Raw genomic sequence first — 14,940 nt, forward strand, 5'->3', positions numbered from 1 at the left:
AGGCAATATTGTAGTGAAAATGTCAAATCTATATGGTGGCAAAAGACTTTCCTAACTGATAGTGAATGACAATGTCCAATGACAGTAACCTTTTGAACTTACTGTGGCTTAATCTTGCTTAATAGCAAGGTGTTGACAAATCTGCAAGAATATCCTCTACAAGTGGATCTTTGGGCTGAGAATTCCCACCCTAATTTGGAATGGCAAAATGTCTGCATCCACAGCCATTCCAGGTGCCCAGGGTCTCTTTTTCCCACTGGACTGAATGTTATGGAATGGGCATAACCTCTTGCTTCTATCACCAAAGTCAGAAAATGAAAGCTTGCTACCAGAAGCTCTCAAAGCCATTGAAAGGTTCTCATCTCTCATGTGAAAGAATAGTGTGCTGAATTATATTTAAGAAGTATAATTGAAGCTTATAGCAAGTATGCTATTTTCCAGTCAGTTTGTTTGAAAATGTGAGATATTAGTTCTGAAAGGCTCTCCCAACCCTACAATATGTGACATCCCCATCAGGGACATGGTTATGCTTACTTGGGCATAGAGATATAGCACCAATGATGATATTTGGGATATAAATTTTTATCCAATGCTATTAATAATAAATGTAATTCATGGTGAGTGAGAGATCTCTCTGCATAGCAGAGCTTTTACAAAAGTGGGCCTTTCAAGAGTGTCATATGTATTTATACCACTAGAGGCCCTCAAATCTCCTATATGCCATATTTTGGATAGCTCATTAGCCAATGTCATCTTTGGATAGTAATATAAAGTAAATAGGGGATTATACAAGCATGGGTTTGCTCTTGTGGGTGTGTGCTGTGGGGACAGCACTCTCACCTTGTGACATGTGAGCATCTATGTCAAGATACATGTACATTCCACCATTTCCTAGAAGCTACATTTTTCTCCTGTCCTGCAAAACACACTAACTGGTTGTGCTCACCGACATTGTGTTAAGTTCATTGTAAAATTTGTCAGTTCTGCACACTTTACTTTGCAAAACTCCTCAGCCTACATTCTTGGAGGTCCATATATTGTTCAGCTACAAGTATTGTATGACTTTTATGATGAAATAACATATATATATTTTACATAGACACTGTAGCAATAATAATATTTGCATTAAAATAGCAGTGTATCACCCACAATAATTGAATAAGTGAATAAAAATACTATAGCCTGTGGTATAAGAACACAATGACAAAGATTTTCAGCCAGAAATGTACTGTTCTTTTTACAGGAAGTGTTTTACAGAAGCTTGGCTGCTCACACCGTTTTTGTTTGAGTTTCCCTTTCAGATATCGTAGAAAGAGTCTCTCAGGTTCTATGTTTTCTGTCATCTGTTTTTCTTTACGTCCTTAGCATTTTCGTTTCTTATTACCCTCTGTTCTCACCGTAGCCTGTCTGTCAGTTCTGAGAAGGAAGAGGAAATCTTCAGACCTCAAAACATTTGCAAATGTGTTTCAATCTCACGAAAGCAGTTTGCAAGTGAAAATCGAGAAATTTGAAGGACACACAGGAACAAGAAGACCAAGATTCTTTGTGGGGGAAAATGCAGGACATGTAGGACACTATATGACTAAGTAATGTTGAAAAGGAAAAGGAAATTTGATTGTTTGATTTTTTCTCTTTTTTGTCTGTCTGTCAGTTCATTCATTCCCTGTCATCCGTCTCACCTGTGTCCCACTTCCTGATTGTTTCGCACACCCGATTGTATTTCCCTCTTGTTACCTGTGTATGTAAACCCCTCTGTTTCTGTTACTTTTGATTGCTTTTTCCGTACTTTCCAGCAGTTTTTCCTGTCTGACTTCCTGTGTTTCGACCCATTTGGTTTTCGACTTCTGTTTTGTGGATAGCCCTCCACTGGCACTCCCTGGCTGAAGTAAATACCGTAACCTTCCCCCTTGGAACTGGAGCTCAAGAAGCGTTTCTCCTCTGCCACTGTCCTGAGCATACTCATTCTCTCCTGAATCTACTCTCCTCCCCAAGTCGATGAAGAGCCAGCCACCATCCTGCCTCCCAGTACCCTGGTCACTGCCATGCAGTTGGACATCGTCAGCATGGTGGAGGAAGCCCTGAGGGGCTGTCCAGCCTCGGACGACACACCTGCTGATCATCTGTTCATGCCCGAATCTGTCCGGCTGCAAGTCCTGGAGGGCGCTCACTCTTCTTGTCTCGCCTGTCATCCTGGGGTTACACTGCCAGCGAGAAGGTTTGGCTGTCATCTGAGGACATTCCCCTCCATTCTGTCTGCCACAAGCTTGCCCCCAGGTTCATCGGCCCATTCACCATTACCTGTGTCCTGACCCCATCTGCCTTCACACTGTGCCTCCCGCCTCCCGCATCCATCCAGTGTTTCATGTTTCCTGGGGTAAAGCCTTGTGTCACTTCCAGACTCAGCCCACCTGCCAAACCCCGTCCTCCCTCCCGACTCATCGGCGGCTGCCCAGTTTTTGCTGTCCGCCCCATACTGAAGGTGCCGGGGACACCAGTTCCTGGTGGAATGGGAGGGGCTTTTTTGTTCATACAGGACTTTTGCTTGGACTATCAATTACCAGCTGCCTATTCTACACCATTCCTGTTTGCTGGTTCTTGACCCCTGCCTGTCTGATCTGCAATAAAGTTAATGAAAACTTTAATTACTGTGGTCTTGCTATTGGGTTATTCTTCTGGTGCCTAACAGAGCCTTTCATTTTCTCCCACTCGCCTGCCTGCTGACAAACCTCAGAGGGTCTCTGGCACAGCTATCTGCACTCTACAGTTTCTTTGTATATTCAACACATCAAATTCCTTTGCATATTCACATTGCCCTTTGTGTAGTTTGATGCATACTTTGCATATTTTTCACATGCACTCACTGAGTATTGCTCTCAGGTAGCTAGCCTAAATACGGCTGAAAACATAAACATTACAACTTATAAAAATTAGCTCATATGAAATATGACATTAAAAAAATGCCTAATTCTGAATAATTGAAGAGTTACCAAACCATACCGGGTATTAGATGGCCTTTGTAGCACTCAACCTCGTGCCATGAAACAAACCAACCAATCAGCTATGACGTTGAAGTTAGCTTCCATCTCAGTTAGTTTCCACAGCACAAATGTGCATGCAGAGGGTGAGAATCTGCGCGCGTGTGTGTGCGCGTGATTGATTGAGAGAGGGCGACATTTATTATTTGCGTTTGTTTTCGGTTTTGCAAGATTTCTGGCAAGCACATCATTCCAGAAATGACAATAGATTAGAGGCACCGTGTCATTCACACACAGTAACATACCTACTTAAACAGCGCATACAACCATCTCTTCATTATGATTTCATTATTCATCGGATTGCTGATTATATTAATAAAATACAGTGAGTATTATTATTATTATTATTATTATTATTATTATTATTATTATTATTATTATTATTATTATTTGTAGTAGTAGTAGTAGTAGTAGTAGTAGTATTGTTGTTATTATTACCGTTATGTGTATGTGTTTGTATGTGATCGAATTTTAACTCTGTTTTCTGTTCCTCAGGAGCTGCAGAAGGTTTGGTTAACCCTGCTCCTATATTGTACGGGAAAACTGGGCAAAATGTGACAATCCACAGCCGTATGAAAGAAATATCGAATTATTACACGTACATTAGCTGGTACCGTCTGAGACCGAGTGGAAAGGTGGAGCACTTAGCTTACTTCGGCTCATTCACTGCTAAGTACGGCCGTTACACTGGAGAGCTTCCCAAGGGATCTGAAAATGCACATCTAAACGTCTCCGGGGCGACAATCGGCGACTCTGGACGTTTCTTCGCTGTGGAGGGCACTTCGAAAAAGCTAACACCTGGCTCCTCATCAGTTTTAGTCATAACAGGTAAGATACGGGCACATGCTGTTGGGGAATTATTCGTGGGATGCTCTCGCAAAAATGTTTTTGTAAAGACCAAAAATATGTGCATAACAGCTATCTGTCTCGGAACTATAAAATAAGAAACAAACATCAATATCAGTCATTCGGGTTTGTAGATATACTACGCAGCGGAAAGGGTACGGGGAACATATCAAATCTCACTGTTATTTGGTTTCAGGCCTAGAATCTGCATCTTGTATTTGGGTAGGCTAAATTCTGATTTTAACATTAATTCATATTTCATTGAGTGGCCTACAAGCAGTGTGCAATGTATAACTTTGGTTTGTTCAGTTCGTGGGCATTTTGCCGGTCTCTTGTAATGGACCCTAAGCGCGCGGAAAAAATATATTTCAATGTTAACGATTCATTGAGCTGAGTATAACTACTAAAAATATTCCAGCCATTGATTTAATACGATCATTCAAATCGGAAAAAAATGCACCAGAATTTTAGATAACCTAGCATAAACGAGAAAAAGAATGTAAAAAGTTAAACAAAAAGAGATATAGGTCATTTCAAGAGGTATGCTATTAGGGGAGACGGAGGCTGGCTGGCAGTGGGGTTGGTTGGCACACAGCTATTTTCTGGTGTTTTGATAGTTATAGACACGAATATGTAACATAAGAATGCAATCCGTGTTTTATCAACTGAAAAATACATTTCAGTTTTGAAGTATCAAAAGTAAAAAATGGTCTTCACATTAAACCTATTTTGAAACATTGTTTGGAAGAGCAATTACGAAGGCATTGCTTCCAGTGAGTAGAGATTGACAGCTAAGATTTTTGTCTGCGATGAGTGATGTTAGCTGGTTAACATCATAATAATATTAGACAGACAACATTATAATATTGACAGAACTCCAACATGAGCGGGGTTAGTTGACACACACAATGTGATAACACATGCATTATGCATCTATTAGACATGATTAAGCATAATTCTATCCCAATGCAAATGTCTTTGTGTGTGAGGAAAGCTCTGTGCACAATCTTTTGGTTACTGTCCTATCAGCCACACAGACACAAAAACACACATACAGTCAGGTCCACAATTGCTGGATTAAAATGCACAGAAGCGGGGCCGCGGTGCCGCACAGCTAAAGCAATGGACCTTGATGCTGGCATCAGTTCGTCACTGTTGCACACCGAGGACTGGGGTTCGATTCCCTGTCAAAAGCTGAGTTTGGCCAGCTTTCATGGAGCGGCATAATTAGCTCGCTGCTCCAAGGGAGGGACTCGCGGTGCGCCTCGGAATCACAGTCCCAGTCTGTGAGACGAGAGAGCTTGAAGAAGGCGTGTTGTTCTCCATCGGGGCCGCCGAAGGGGTCGTAAGCGGTGTATCCCCAGCTAACACTAATTGGATTAAATAGGGTACAATTGGTTACCAAATTGGGAGAAAAAGGAAAAGGTCATTGAAAAACATATTTTAAAAAGAATAATACTAATAATAAATGCACAGAAAATACAAACATTGTCATTTTATTTTCCAACATGTGGTAGGTTTAACCATATGCATTTTCTGTGCCATTACCGTACTTGTGAAGGTCAATTACCAGCAAGCTCTTCTGAATCCACAGTTCTTTGGCGTTTACCATTCTGATCAAACACAAAGGGATTATGCATGCTTGTTACCTAATTTGTATGCTCTACTGAAATTGGAAGTGATGGAATGACATTCATGAATACATTCAAACAAAGTAAAATTGGCAATACATTTGTACTTATTTAATCTCACTCTAAATATAAACAGATGAATTTATTTCCAATAATTGTTAGGGTTGCCAACTAATGAGAGGTAAATGAGATTAATTAATAAAATAAAATATTGAAATAAAAGATTGTTTATTTATTCAAATTGTTTTTGAGACTTATTAAGTCTTCTGCTGCTGTAGCCAGAGGTTTGAAGCATTGTGTGCTCAGAGATGCTCTTCTGCATACCACTGTTGTTATGAGTGGTTATTTGCATTACAGTTGGGTTTTGTTTTTTGCACCATTCTCTGCAAACTTTAGAGACTGTTGTGTGTGAAAATCCCAGGCAATCAGCAGTTTCTGAGATACTCAAACCACCCTGTCTGTCACCAATAATCATTCCACGGTCACTTCATCATATTTCTTCCCCATTCTGACATTTGGTCTGACAAACAGCTGAACCTCTTGACCACATCTGCATTTAGTTGCTGCCACATGATCGGCTGATTACATATTTGCATTAACAAGCTGGTGTACAGGTCGACCTAATAAAGCAATCACTGATTAACCCTTAACCCTAAACCTAACCCCTGCCACAATTAGCTGGCTGTGTAAGAAATGAGTGTATTAGAAATGAGCTGCATGGTGTAGGTTTCTTCAGTGCAGGGAGGATATATTTGTGGCAGTTCTCTCTGTTCCAGACATGAGAGAAAGAATCGTGATTCAATATTTACATTAACAAGCTGTACAGGGCTACCTTATAAAGTGCTCACTTAGTGTATATTATTATATGTGTTGTTTATTATATATAGCATTTTTTCTTCATTTTCATGAAGAATAATTCTGGATCTTACTGTATGTGCAGACACAGATGTTTTACATACACGCATACACAAGAAAGGAGAGAGAAAGAAAGAAAGACAAACAGAGAGAATAATAGGCTTGGGTAAATAGAATGTTGATTAATGCTGATTAAAATGCTGTTTGGTTTCAACTCTTTTACATTTTCCTATATTTAATATACATTTCATATATTTATTATATTTCCATGAATCCCAATGAATATTTATTGTTATTTGAATTAAATGATGAAAGTTGGTTGCTTCAGCATTTTAACACTGGGCCCTTTGGGGCTGGTTTGCAGAAGTGCAGAACATGACTTTAATCATTAGTGGCCTCATTTTAGAAAACATTTGTGGTCATTAAAACATATTTATTTATAGCAGGAGTTCTAGACAGGTGTACCTAATATAGTGGCCAATATATTAATCTTTTTATATTATGCTAATATTGTTGTTTGCATACTGTCTTCTTTATTTTGTGTCAAATATTGATCAATATTTTGTGTTAATTATTCATATGAATTAGTTGATATTGATGGTCTAAGAATGACACATTTTAATCATAAATACGAATTAATATAATATAATTTGTTGAAATTAATGTTGATGTTGAAAATCATCATGTAACATGTTAATATAAAACTCAAATGTGATATTATCTCTGGAATGTCACTTCACGTGTGAAAATGTCAAAATATTATAATTTTAAGTCTTAGCAACTAAATACATACAGGCATACAGACATAATCAAGAGGTTCTGCTGTTTTTCACACCAAATATCAGAATGGGGAAGAAATGTGATCTGCACAATAGTGAAAGGCACAATAGCCTATTCCTAAGTTTGTCCACCAATCAATGTCATGTTATTATTAGATTTATATTAGCAGTTAGGTGAGTTGAGAACAGGTTCTCATTTACAGTGATGACCTGGTGTGTCATTTTAATTTCCCACTGTTGTGTCATGAGACGCACTCTGTGATATCTCTGTCTCTCTACCTCCTCAGATCCCGAGGTTCTCCCTGTAATGCGCGTGTTCCTCAGTCGCACAGGGACCGCTCTCTGTGAATTGAAAGGCGGGGGTCCACACTGGAGTGATCCTAAGTGGGAAACTGATGATGCCAAGCAAGGCCTGAAGTTGTTGCAGCCTGAGGCTGAAACTTTTATAGATGAGCACGGTGCATTCATACGGTCCTCCATCCTCTCTTTGGAAGAAGGGATCCGTGGTTTGAACTGTGTATGTCAGCACATCACCGGAGTTATTATCCGAACGCGGGTCATACAAGCTCGTAAGAAAACGTTTTTTCCTCCCTGTTTTACTCTTTATCTTATCAGGTCCTGTCTCGCTCTCTATCACACTCATTCTCAGACTCACTCTATCTCACTCATTCTCAGACTCACTCTACCTCACTCATTCTCAGAGTCACTCTATCACACTCATTCTGAGTCACTCTATCACACTCATTCTCAGAGTCACTCTATCACTCTCATTCTGAGTCACTCTATCACACTCATTCTCAGAGTCACTCTCTCACACTCATTCTCAGAGTCACAGTGTTATTATAAGTCCTAATATTGGGATGCTTCTTTAGGCAAGGATCAATGCCAGCTGCTGCTGTATCTATCTCTGACAGCCAGTGGGCTGTGGGCCTGGACACAGGTAAGATATGTATTTAAAATATATAAAATATATGAGTTTTTACTTTTTATAATGTCACATGAAAAATGTATCCCACAACCTTTTGCATTTTTTTCAAAACCTCTCTCTCTCTCTTTCTCAGGGATTGGACAGCAAGGATCTGAAGGAGCATCTTATTTGTTATGGGGAACTGGATTTTCTAACTCAGGGCTTGTAGCGTGTAGAACGGGGGAGAAAGTCACACTCCAGTGCCAGTGCTCCATGTAGCGTTCATTACCTGGTGGGACACTTGCATTATACAACAATATACCGTCTTCAATAAATATCCAGTAGTAAAATTTAAAACAGTTCATTTGATGTATTTTTTTAATAGGTGCGTCTGTCTAAAGTTATGAGCGTAAAATGATGTAAATCGCTTTACAGTAGAAGGATATGCTTCAAGCCTATGCATGCGTGAAGTTGTGCTGGCATACTTTAGAAAGAAATATATAAAATGTGGTTTCATGGTTGGACCGTCTTTTATTTCTTAAGGCAGAAGGCAGATCTAAAAACCACATCGATGTTGCTCGTGCGCTAACAGTTATCCTCTCGCATGGCTGAGCCACAGCCTTGCATGTAAACTAGCTACTTATTTTTCAGTCAGTTCAGTCGCGGTCAGTTCTGCGGGTTTTGCAGTTTCGGGTTCATGAAAAGACTGAGAAACAGTAACGTGTTTGTGGCGAAAATGTGTTCCATTCCCAACGGAAACACGTCCTTTGGTTTATAGCGTGAGAAGGGGAGCCTTAACTTCGCACGTATTGGTTCTGTCTGTAAACAGCCAGATTATATGTCAAACGAACCCGGGCTGACACACTTAACACCATTGGTTCTACAGACATGATGCCACAGGTTCTCTATCTCCTACTCTTCTTTTTGTCCAGCAGTGAGTAGCCTACTAAATTATCTCTTTTTCAAATGCCTAGAAATGATGGTTTCTCAAATCCATTTGACTAAATAGTGTGAAATTAAAAAATGATGCTTTGCAAATATAATCTGTGTATTTTGTTAATTCTGTGTAATTTATTTATTGCAGCCGACTCTGTCTCTTGTTCGGTATTATTCGCCAGAACGGGGGAGAAAGTCGCACTCCAGTGCCAGTGTTCCAAGAGTGCGGGCTGTTACGATGAGCTTGTCCGCTGGGTTCAAATGAACTCGAACGAGTCACTCAAATTGATCAATACTACATGTCAGGAATCGCAGTGCCGGTTCGCCAGCAAAAGATTAAATGATGATCTGGTTGCCCTGACGATTAGACAGGTGGAACCAGGGGATTCTGGACGGTATTACTGTGGAGAGCACCTCAGTAGCTACCTCAAGTTTAACGGCAATGGAAGCGTTTTAAAGGTCGGAGGTGAGTAAAAACTGCGTCCCAAAGTACTACTGACCCGAAGTTGCACATTTTCAAATTGATCCTGGCACATGGTTACTGGACTGTGATGTCAATGAATCGTGATGTTACCCTGTCGCAATTCAGGGTTTATGTTGTTTAAGATTGAGATTATGGTTTGCGGATATGTTTGAGAATATGATCCTTACAAGGAATCTACAAAAACCTCTTAATTTTTTACCATTAATTTATCTGAAAATAGTGACTGGCAAGACTTATAAAAATGACCTGACTGAATGTCCTTGATTTAATATGGAATATGAATTCATTTTAACATACATTTTTTGAGAGTAATCATCTCTCATTAGACCTTACAAGTCTAATTAAAACAATGAACGACTCATGATGTTTAGGGAATATTTTTGAACAAAACCCAGCATACACAGGGTAGACCTACTGTAGGACCAGGACTGAAAGCCATTGTTCTACCTAAAAAGAAAACTAGCGCGTAAAAGCTTGCGTCTGTACAATGAACCTGTGTAAATATAATCGCGCCATTGGACGTGCAGAAAGTCGATGTCATTTTGTAATGTTATTTTGACGTGTGGCATGTGTTGTTGGTCAAACGATAGCCTATCCTATGAATCGTGAATATTTACTAATATCCACTTGACTATGTCCTCAAAGGGCATAGGCAGAAAACCGTAAAGTTGGAAAATCAGACTGAATCACAGTAAAATGAGAGTGAAACAGTTGTAGAGATGCAGACAGAAATATTTAACCGTTAGTCATACACTCGGTAAGAAATAACGGTAAGAAAAGTGCCTAAAATGCACAAAAGCTTGTCGCTGCGGTGGTACCGTATATGTACATAAAATTGTGCCCCAAGCCAGCAATATAAAATTCATTTGCTTGGAAAACATACTCATTTGTGCCCAAAGAGCATTGCTGTCCTTGCAGGGTACATTTGGGGAATTTGACCGTATAAATGCATAGATACATCCACTGTCACTTTATTTCTGAGAGCGTATTTTTGCGCCTCCTAAAGTCGGGTGAAAACTGCATAAACCAACGACAGAAAAACAAATGCGAAGAATGAAATGCTGAGACCAGGATTGCCAATATATAGTGTTTCCAGAAAATTTGTTCACAAACAAATGCTACATTTAAAAAAAGTTGACGCAACCGAATGTAATGAAATGTTTTCCTTTTACTTTCATTAGAATGATAATGAATTATTTCTAAAATGTTATTTCCATCAAATGTAATTTATATGTATTAATTTAGAATCATATATGATGACATGAGTCACAAATTGCAAACGGGATAACGGATGAGTTTCCGAAATATGTTTATATAATATTTTTTAATATAGCTATATTTACAATTAATAATTGCAATAAATAGCAAATATTCAAGGTGAGAGTTTGCAGTGCTGAGGAAATAAAACATTTATTGCGACTATTTATTTCACAAAATTTGCTGTGGATTACGGGTCAGTGAGTTCGAGTCTCTTACACAGAACCTGTGCTGAGAAAATGCTAAGAAGTGATCCAATCTGGAAATTAATTCTAATACATGACACCACAATGTTGTTGTGTTATTAACTCAATCAATTTAAATTATGCTAATACAACCGTAGTCTGGCCACTATCATATGATTTACTGTAATATATGATTTACTAGCTACAATATATGATTTGCTACAATATAACGGACCACTATGATGTAAAGTATAATAATTGATCAGAGCAGATTTTCTTTGAAATTAATTGCCCTTCTTACTTAGCTGTGCAGGACTGTAATTGTGTTGCACCTCTGCCCTAAGGTCATTTCACAGTAATTAGTGACTGGTTTCTCTCAGATGTGGGAAACTTCCCCTCGTAAGTAAAACCCAAGATTCACCTGAATCAATTAATCAATTTAGCTGACATTACATCAATACAATGTCACTCAAATTTAGGGAATATCTACTTGACATATTATGATGGTCGGATGGACCATTTTGTCTATGATGACATACACAAAGAGTAGCTGCACAGATGCGTTTGAGAGTAAAAGTATTCAACAGATGATGATGAGCAATATTCATGTGATTGATAATTGGGGCAATTGTAGACAATTGTACTGAATCATTTGCATGAATGTGCTTCACATTTGCAATTGTAGAAAGCAATGAGAAATGGTGTTCTGCTGTGAACCAGAGATGTTATGGTGTGGAGGTTTTTAAATATTGTTTTGAGAAGGTTTATTGTTATTCGACATTTGGACCAAAGTGATTGAGAAAAACTCTGAAAGCCATTTTGGTTTGAAGTGTCGTATAATTAAGAATAGTTCCTTAAATTTCGAAATAACTAGTTTTTCAAATTACTTACTTACAGGACAGTATTGTTTCTTCACGTATTTCTTAAGGTAATTTTGGTCTACCTACATGACATTAAATTGACATGCAACTAATAAAAACAGGAAAATGCCAAAAATTCCACTAAGACACACAATATAAAATAAAATAAAATTTACACTGAATTCAACTTGAAGATGCAATATGACCTATAAATCAGGATGAGTATTGCTTGTTTATAGGTTCACTGATCCTATCAGGTAAGTTAAATTTAAAGATCATCCAGACGTGAGTGTTGGGGGCATTGACTATGTTATGAAGGCACATTGTTTCTGAAATTATTTCAAAGATCGTCAGCAGATTGGTCAGTTCTAGTCTGTTTTTCCATTGTATTACACTCACTGAACACTGTAGAACCTGCACAGCTAGACCAATGAGGGAATAGCTGGAGGTGAAGGGACGACGTGTTCTTTCCTGGCTGTTTAGAAGTGAATGAAAAAAATGTGAATTATCAAACTCCGCACACGAACAGAGCACAATTATGTTTAGGAATATACTGGGTCTGTTGCCACGGGTCGGATATGGATTGACCTGCCCCATATCCCGCTTACAACTGGCCTGAAACAGATCAGTAATATTCCTAATATTCTCCGTTCGTAAACGGGGCCGTTTTGAAAGCTTAGTGGTTACTCTCGTTCCACTCGTTTATCTGACTCCATTTAAGATCTATAATTTAGAAATTTGGGTTTGGAATTTACGCGAACCTCGGGAGTGATTACACTCGACTCGTACCTGCGCCACTATTACTCAATATATGTTCTCGCGATTTAACATTATTGCTGAATATCTCAGTTCGGTGTAGAACTCAGAGGCTGAGGGTCCAGTCAACACAATACATGCAACACTGTCATGATAGTTGCGAGCCCAGGTCGGCGCAGCATTAACTGGGCTCCTTAGAGATAATTCGACAGGAACCGGCGCATTAACGCCCATGGGATCCCTTCACGTCAAACCACAAGAGCCGTGCATAGCCGACCCTTTACGTTGGCAGAAACTTGCTGGCCTCACAGCTTAGAACTATCACCTGTACCACGGGACTGCCGATCGGTCAGTCCTTGGTCCCCATTGTCCCCCTCAATATTCAGTTGTAATTTAGGCTGAAAAGGTACAAGATGAATTAGAGTCATGGAGATCACGCAAGTTACAAACAAAATAATTTATTTCCAGACGGGTAGGCAGTTAGCGTAGAATAAAACAGTCAATTACAGTCAATAGACAAATTAAAGATAAATAGAATAGAGTGAAATCTTACCCAGCCTGCTTTCGCTACACACATATACAAAGTATGCACAGTGTGGGAAATCGAGTGCGATCTTCCCGATACTTACATACACGTACAATATGCTGTGTGGGAAGTCGAATACGATCTTCCACTGCTACACATACATACATACATACATACCTACACAAGACATGTTGTGTGGGAAGTCGAATACGATCTTCCCCGATTGGTCTGTCTCCCTTGCTTTTATGCCGAATCATACGTTTGAAACCAGGCGGCAGTGCCATAAATCAACCTGGAGGGGTGGTCAAATCTGGAATTTAGACCCCCACCGTTGGGGGTTGTTGAGTAGGGAAAATGAGATGATTACCAGGAGAGGACGTGTAGGTTTTCCCTTGAGTTATTGAAACTATGGTTTATTAAAATCCATTTGGTATGAAATGTATCTCATCTGATTCCTTGACTTTACTGGATCACATCCATACCAAACAGATTATCCTAATGTTTTGTTATGGTGCTGTTATCATGAAACCTCCCTCCTGTGTATCCATTTTACATGTAATTCATGTTATTACTACAATGGGCATATTGCAATACAACAAGGATCACATGGGCAATGTTTACAATATTGTACCGGGTCTATTGACCATCTAAACAACAGTTTTGAGGTTTTCATCCAAGAGAGTAGTCCCTGGGGTAATGACAGCAGTGCCCAAAGGAGGGCACTGTGGTACTGCCCGGAGTCTTTCCCCCTGGAAGTGACCAGGTGTGGGGTCATAAGATGTTAGGCACATTCCTTTCCCGGGAGTTTTAATGGCCCACATGGCCTAATTGCCCGGGAACCGCTCGTCCACCCACCATATATCTCTCCTTTATCTTCTTGGCGTCACTGGTCTGGAACTCCTCAAAAGGTACTACAAACAGTATTGCCCTTTGTCCCTTTTGACACACACCAGAACCCCCACCTCACAAATGGCAGAGTCAACCCCCAGCTCACAGGCTCTTCACAGATGGCAGCCCTTCCTGACCTTAACCACTATGCTACAGGCCGCCCCATCATATCTATGAATGCTGTAGTTGGGAGTTTTCATGATAACTGCATTATGCTGTAAATATGTCTTTGTGCCTCTCATGGTAATATACCTTTTGGATAAACCTGATTTGGGTGAATGAAAGGAAAGGAGACATCCCAGACTGTTTGGTTTCTTCTCCTTATCTCCGAAATCCAGGCCTTAGTTCTTGACCATAAAAGTGAGTCACCCATCTATAATTTACAGCCAGGCCCACCCGGCAGGGGGCTAAAACACATGGCTTCTACAGAGACAGCTTTTGCCCAGTTTCCCCTCGGCTCCTGAATGGTTGTGATAGCAAAGGTACAAAAACTAGACCATTACACCAGTCGCACTGAACCAATCAGAATAACACCAAACATCACTATATTCTGACCTGGGATTATCATGAAACATCTTTATACCATCTCCAATATTCCTGTTCTGGAATGTGAGAAAATCCTTCTCTAGCTCTCCCCCACAGGCATGTGTGCCAATGGTGGGGGCTAACAATGTATGCTCCAGGAGGGGGAAGTCAGCAAGCTGACCAGCGCATGAGACCAAATGTTCCTTATGACTGGCTTACAACACTTTATTAGGTACTTATTAGACTTATTATTTAGACTTCACTGCTGTGGAAGTTATGATGCGTTGTGTGTTCAGAGATGCACTCCTGCATATCACTTTTCTAATGTGTGGTTATTTGCGTTCCTGTCAGCTTTGGCCATTCTCCACTGACGTCTGTCATTAACAAGGCATTTCTGTTTGCAGAACTGCTGCTCACTGGATTTTTTTTGTTTTTTGCACCATTCTTTGCAAACTCTAGAGACTAGTGTG

The 14,940-nt window shown here is 39.7% G+C and overlaps 1 protein-coding gene across 1 annotated transcript; it reads left to right on the plus strand.

Moving 5' to 3' along the window:
• The first annotated feature begins 208 nt into the window (after positions 1-208).
• Positions 209-8,991, plus strand: LOC133133435 (uncharacterized). Its single transcript, XM_061249567.1, has 7 exons — positions 209-233; positions 1,993-2,150; positions 2,398-2,479; positions 3,531-3,863; positions 7,434-7,715; positions 8,019-8,086; positions 8,986-8,991. The coding sequence occupies exons 1-7, from the start codon at positions 209-211 to the stop codon at positions 8,989-8,991; spliced, it is 954 nt and encodes a 317-aa protein (XP_061105551.1).
• Positions 8,992-14,940: the final 5,949 nt, after the last annotated feature.

The sequence above is a fragment of the Conger conger genome, chromosome 1, assembly GCF_963514075.1.
Source record: "Conger conger chromosome 1, fConCon1.1, whole genome shotgun sequence".
In the NCBI taxonomy this organism is placed as follows: domain Eukaryota; kingdom Metazoa; phylum Chordata; class Actinopteri; order Anguilliformes; family Congridae; genus Conger; species Conger conger.

Coding starts and splice junctions, on each gene's coding strand:
- LOC133133435 (XM_061249567.1), top strand. CDS start 209: ATGTCTGCATCCACAGCCATTCCAG. Junction 2,151..2,397: donor CCGAATCTGTCCGGCTGCAA/GTCCTGGAGGGC, acceptor TGTCACTTCCAG/ACTCAGCCCACCTGCCAAAC. Junction 3,864..7,433: donor ATCAGTTTTAGTCATAACAG/GTAAGATACGGG, acceptor CTACCTCCTCAG/ATCCCGAGGTTCTCCCTGTA.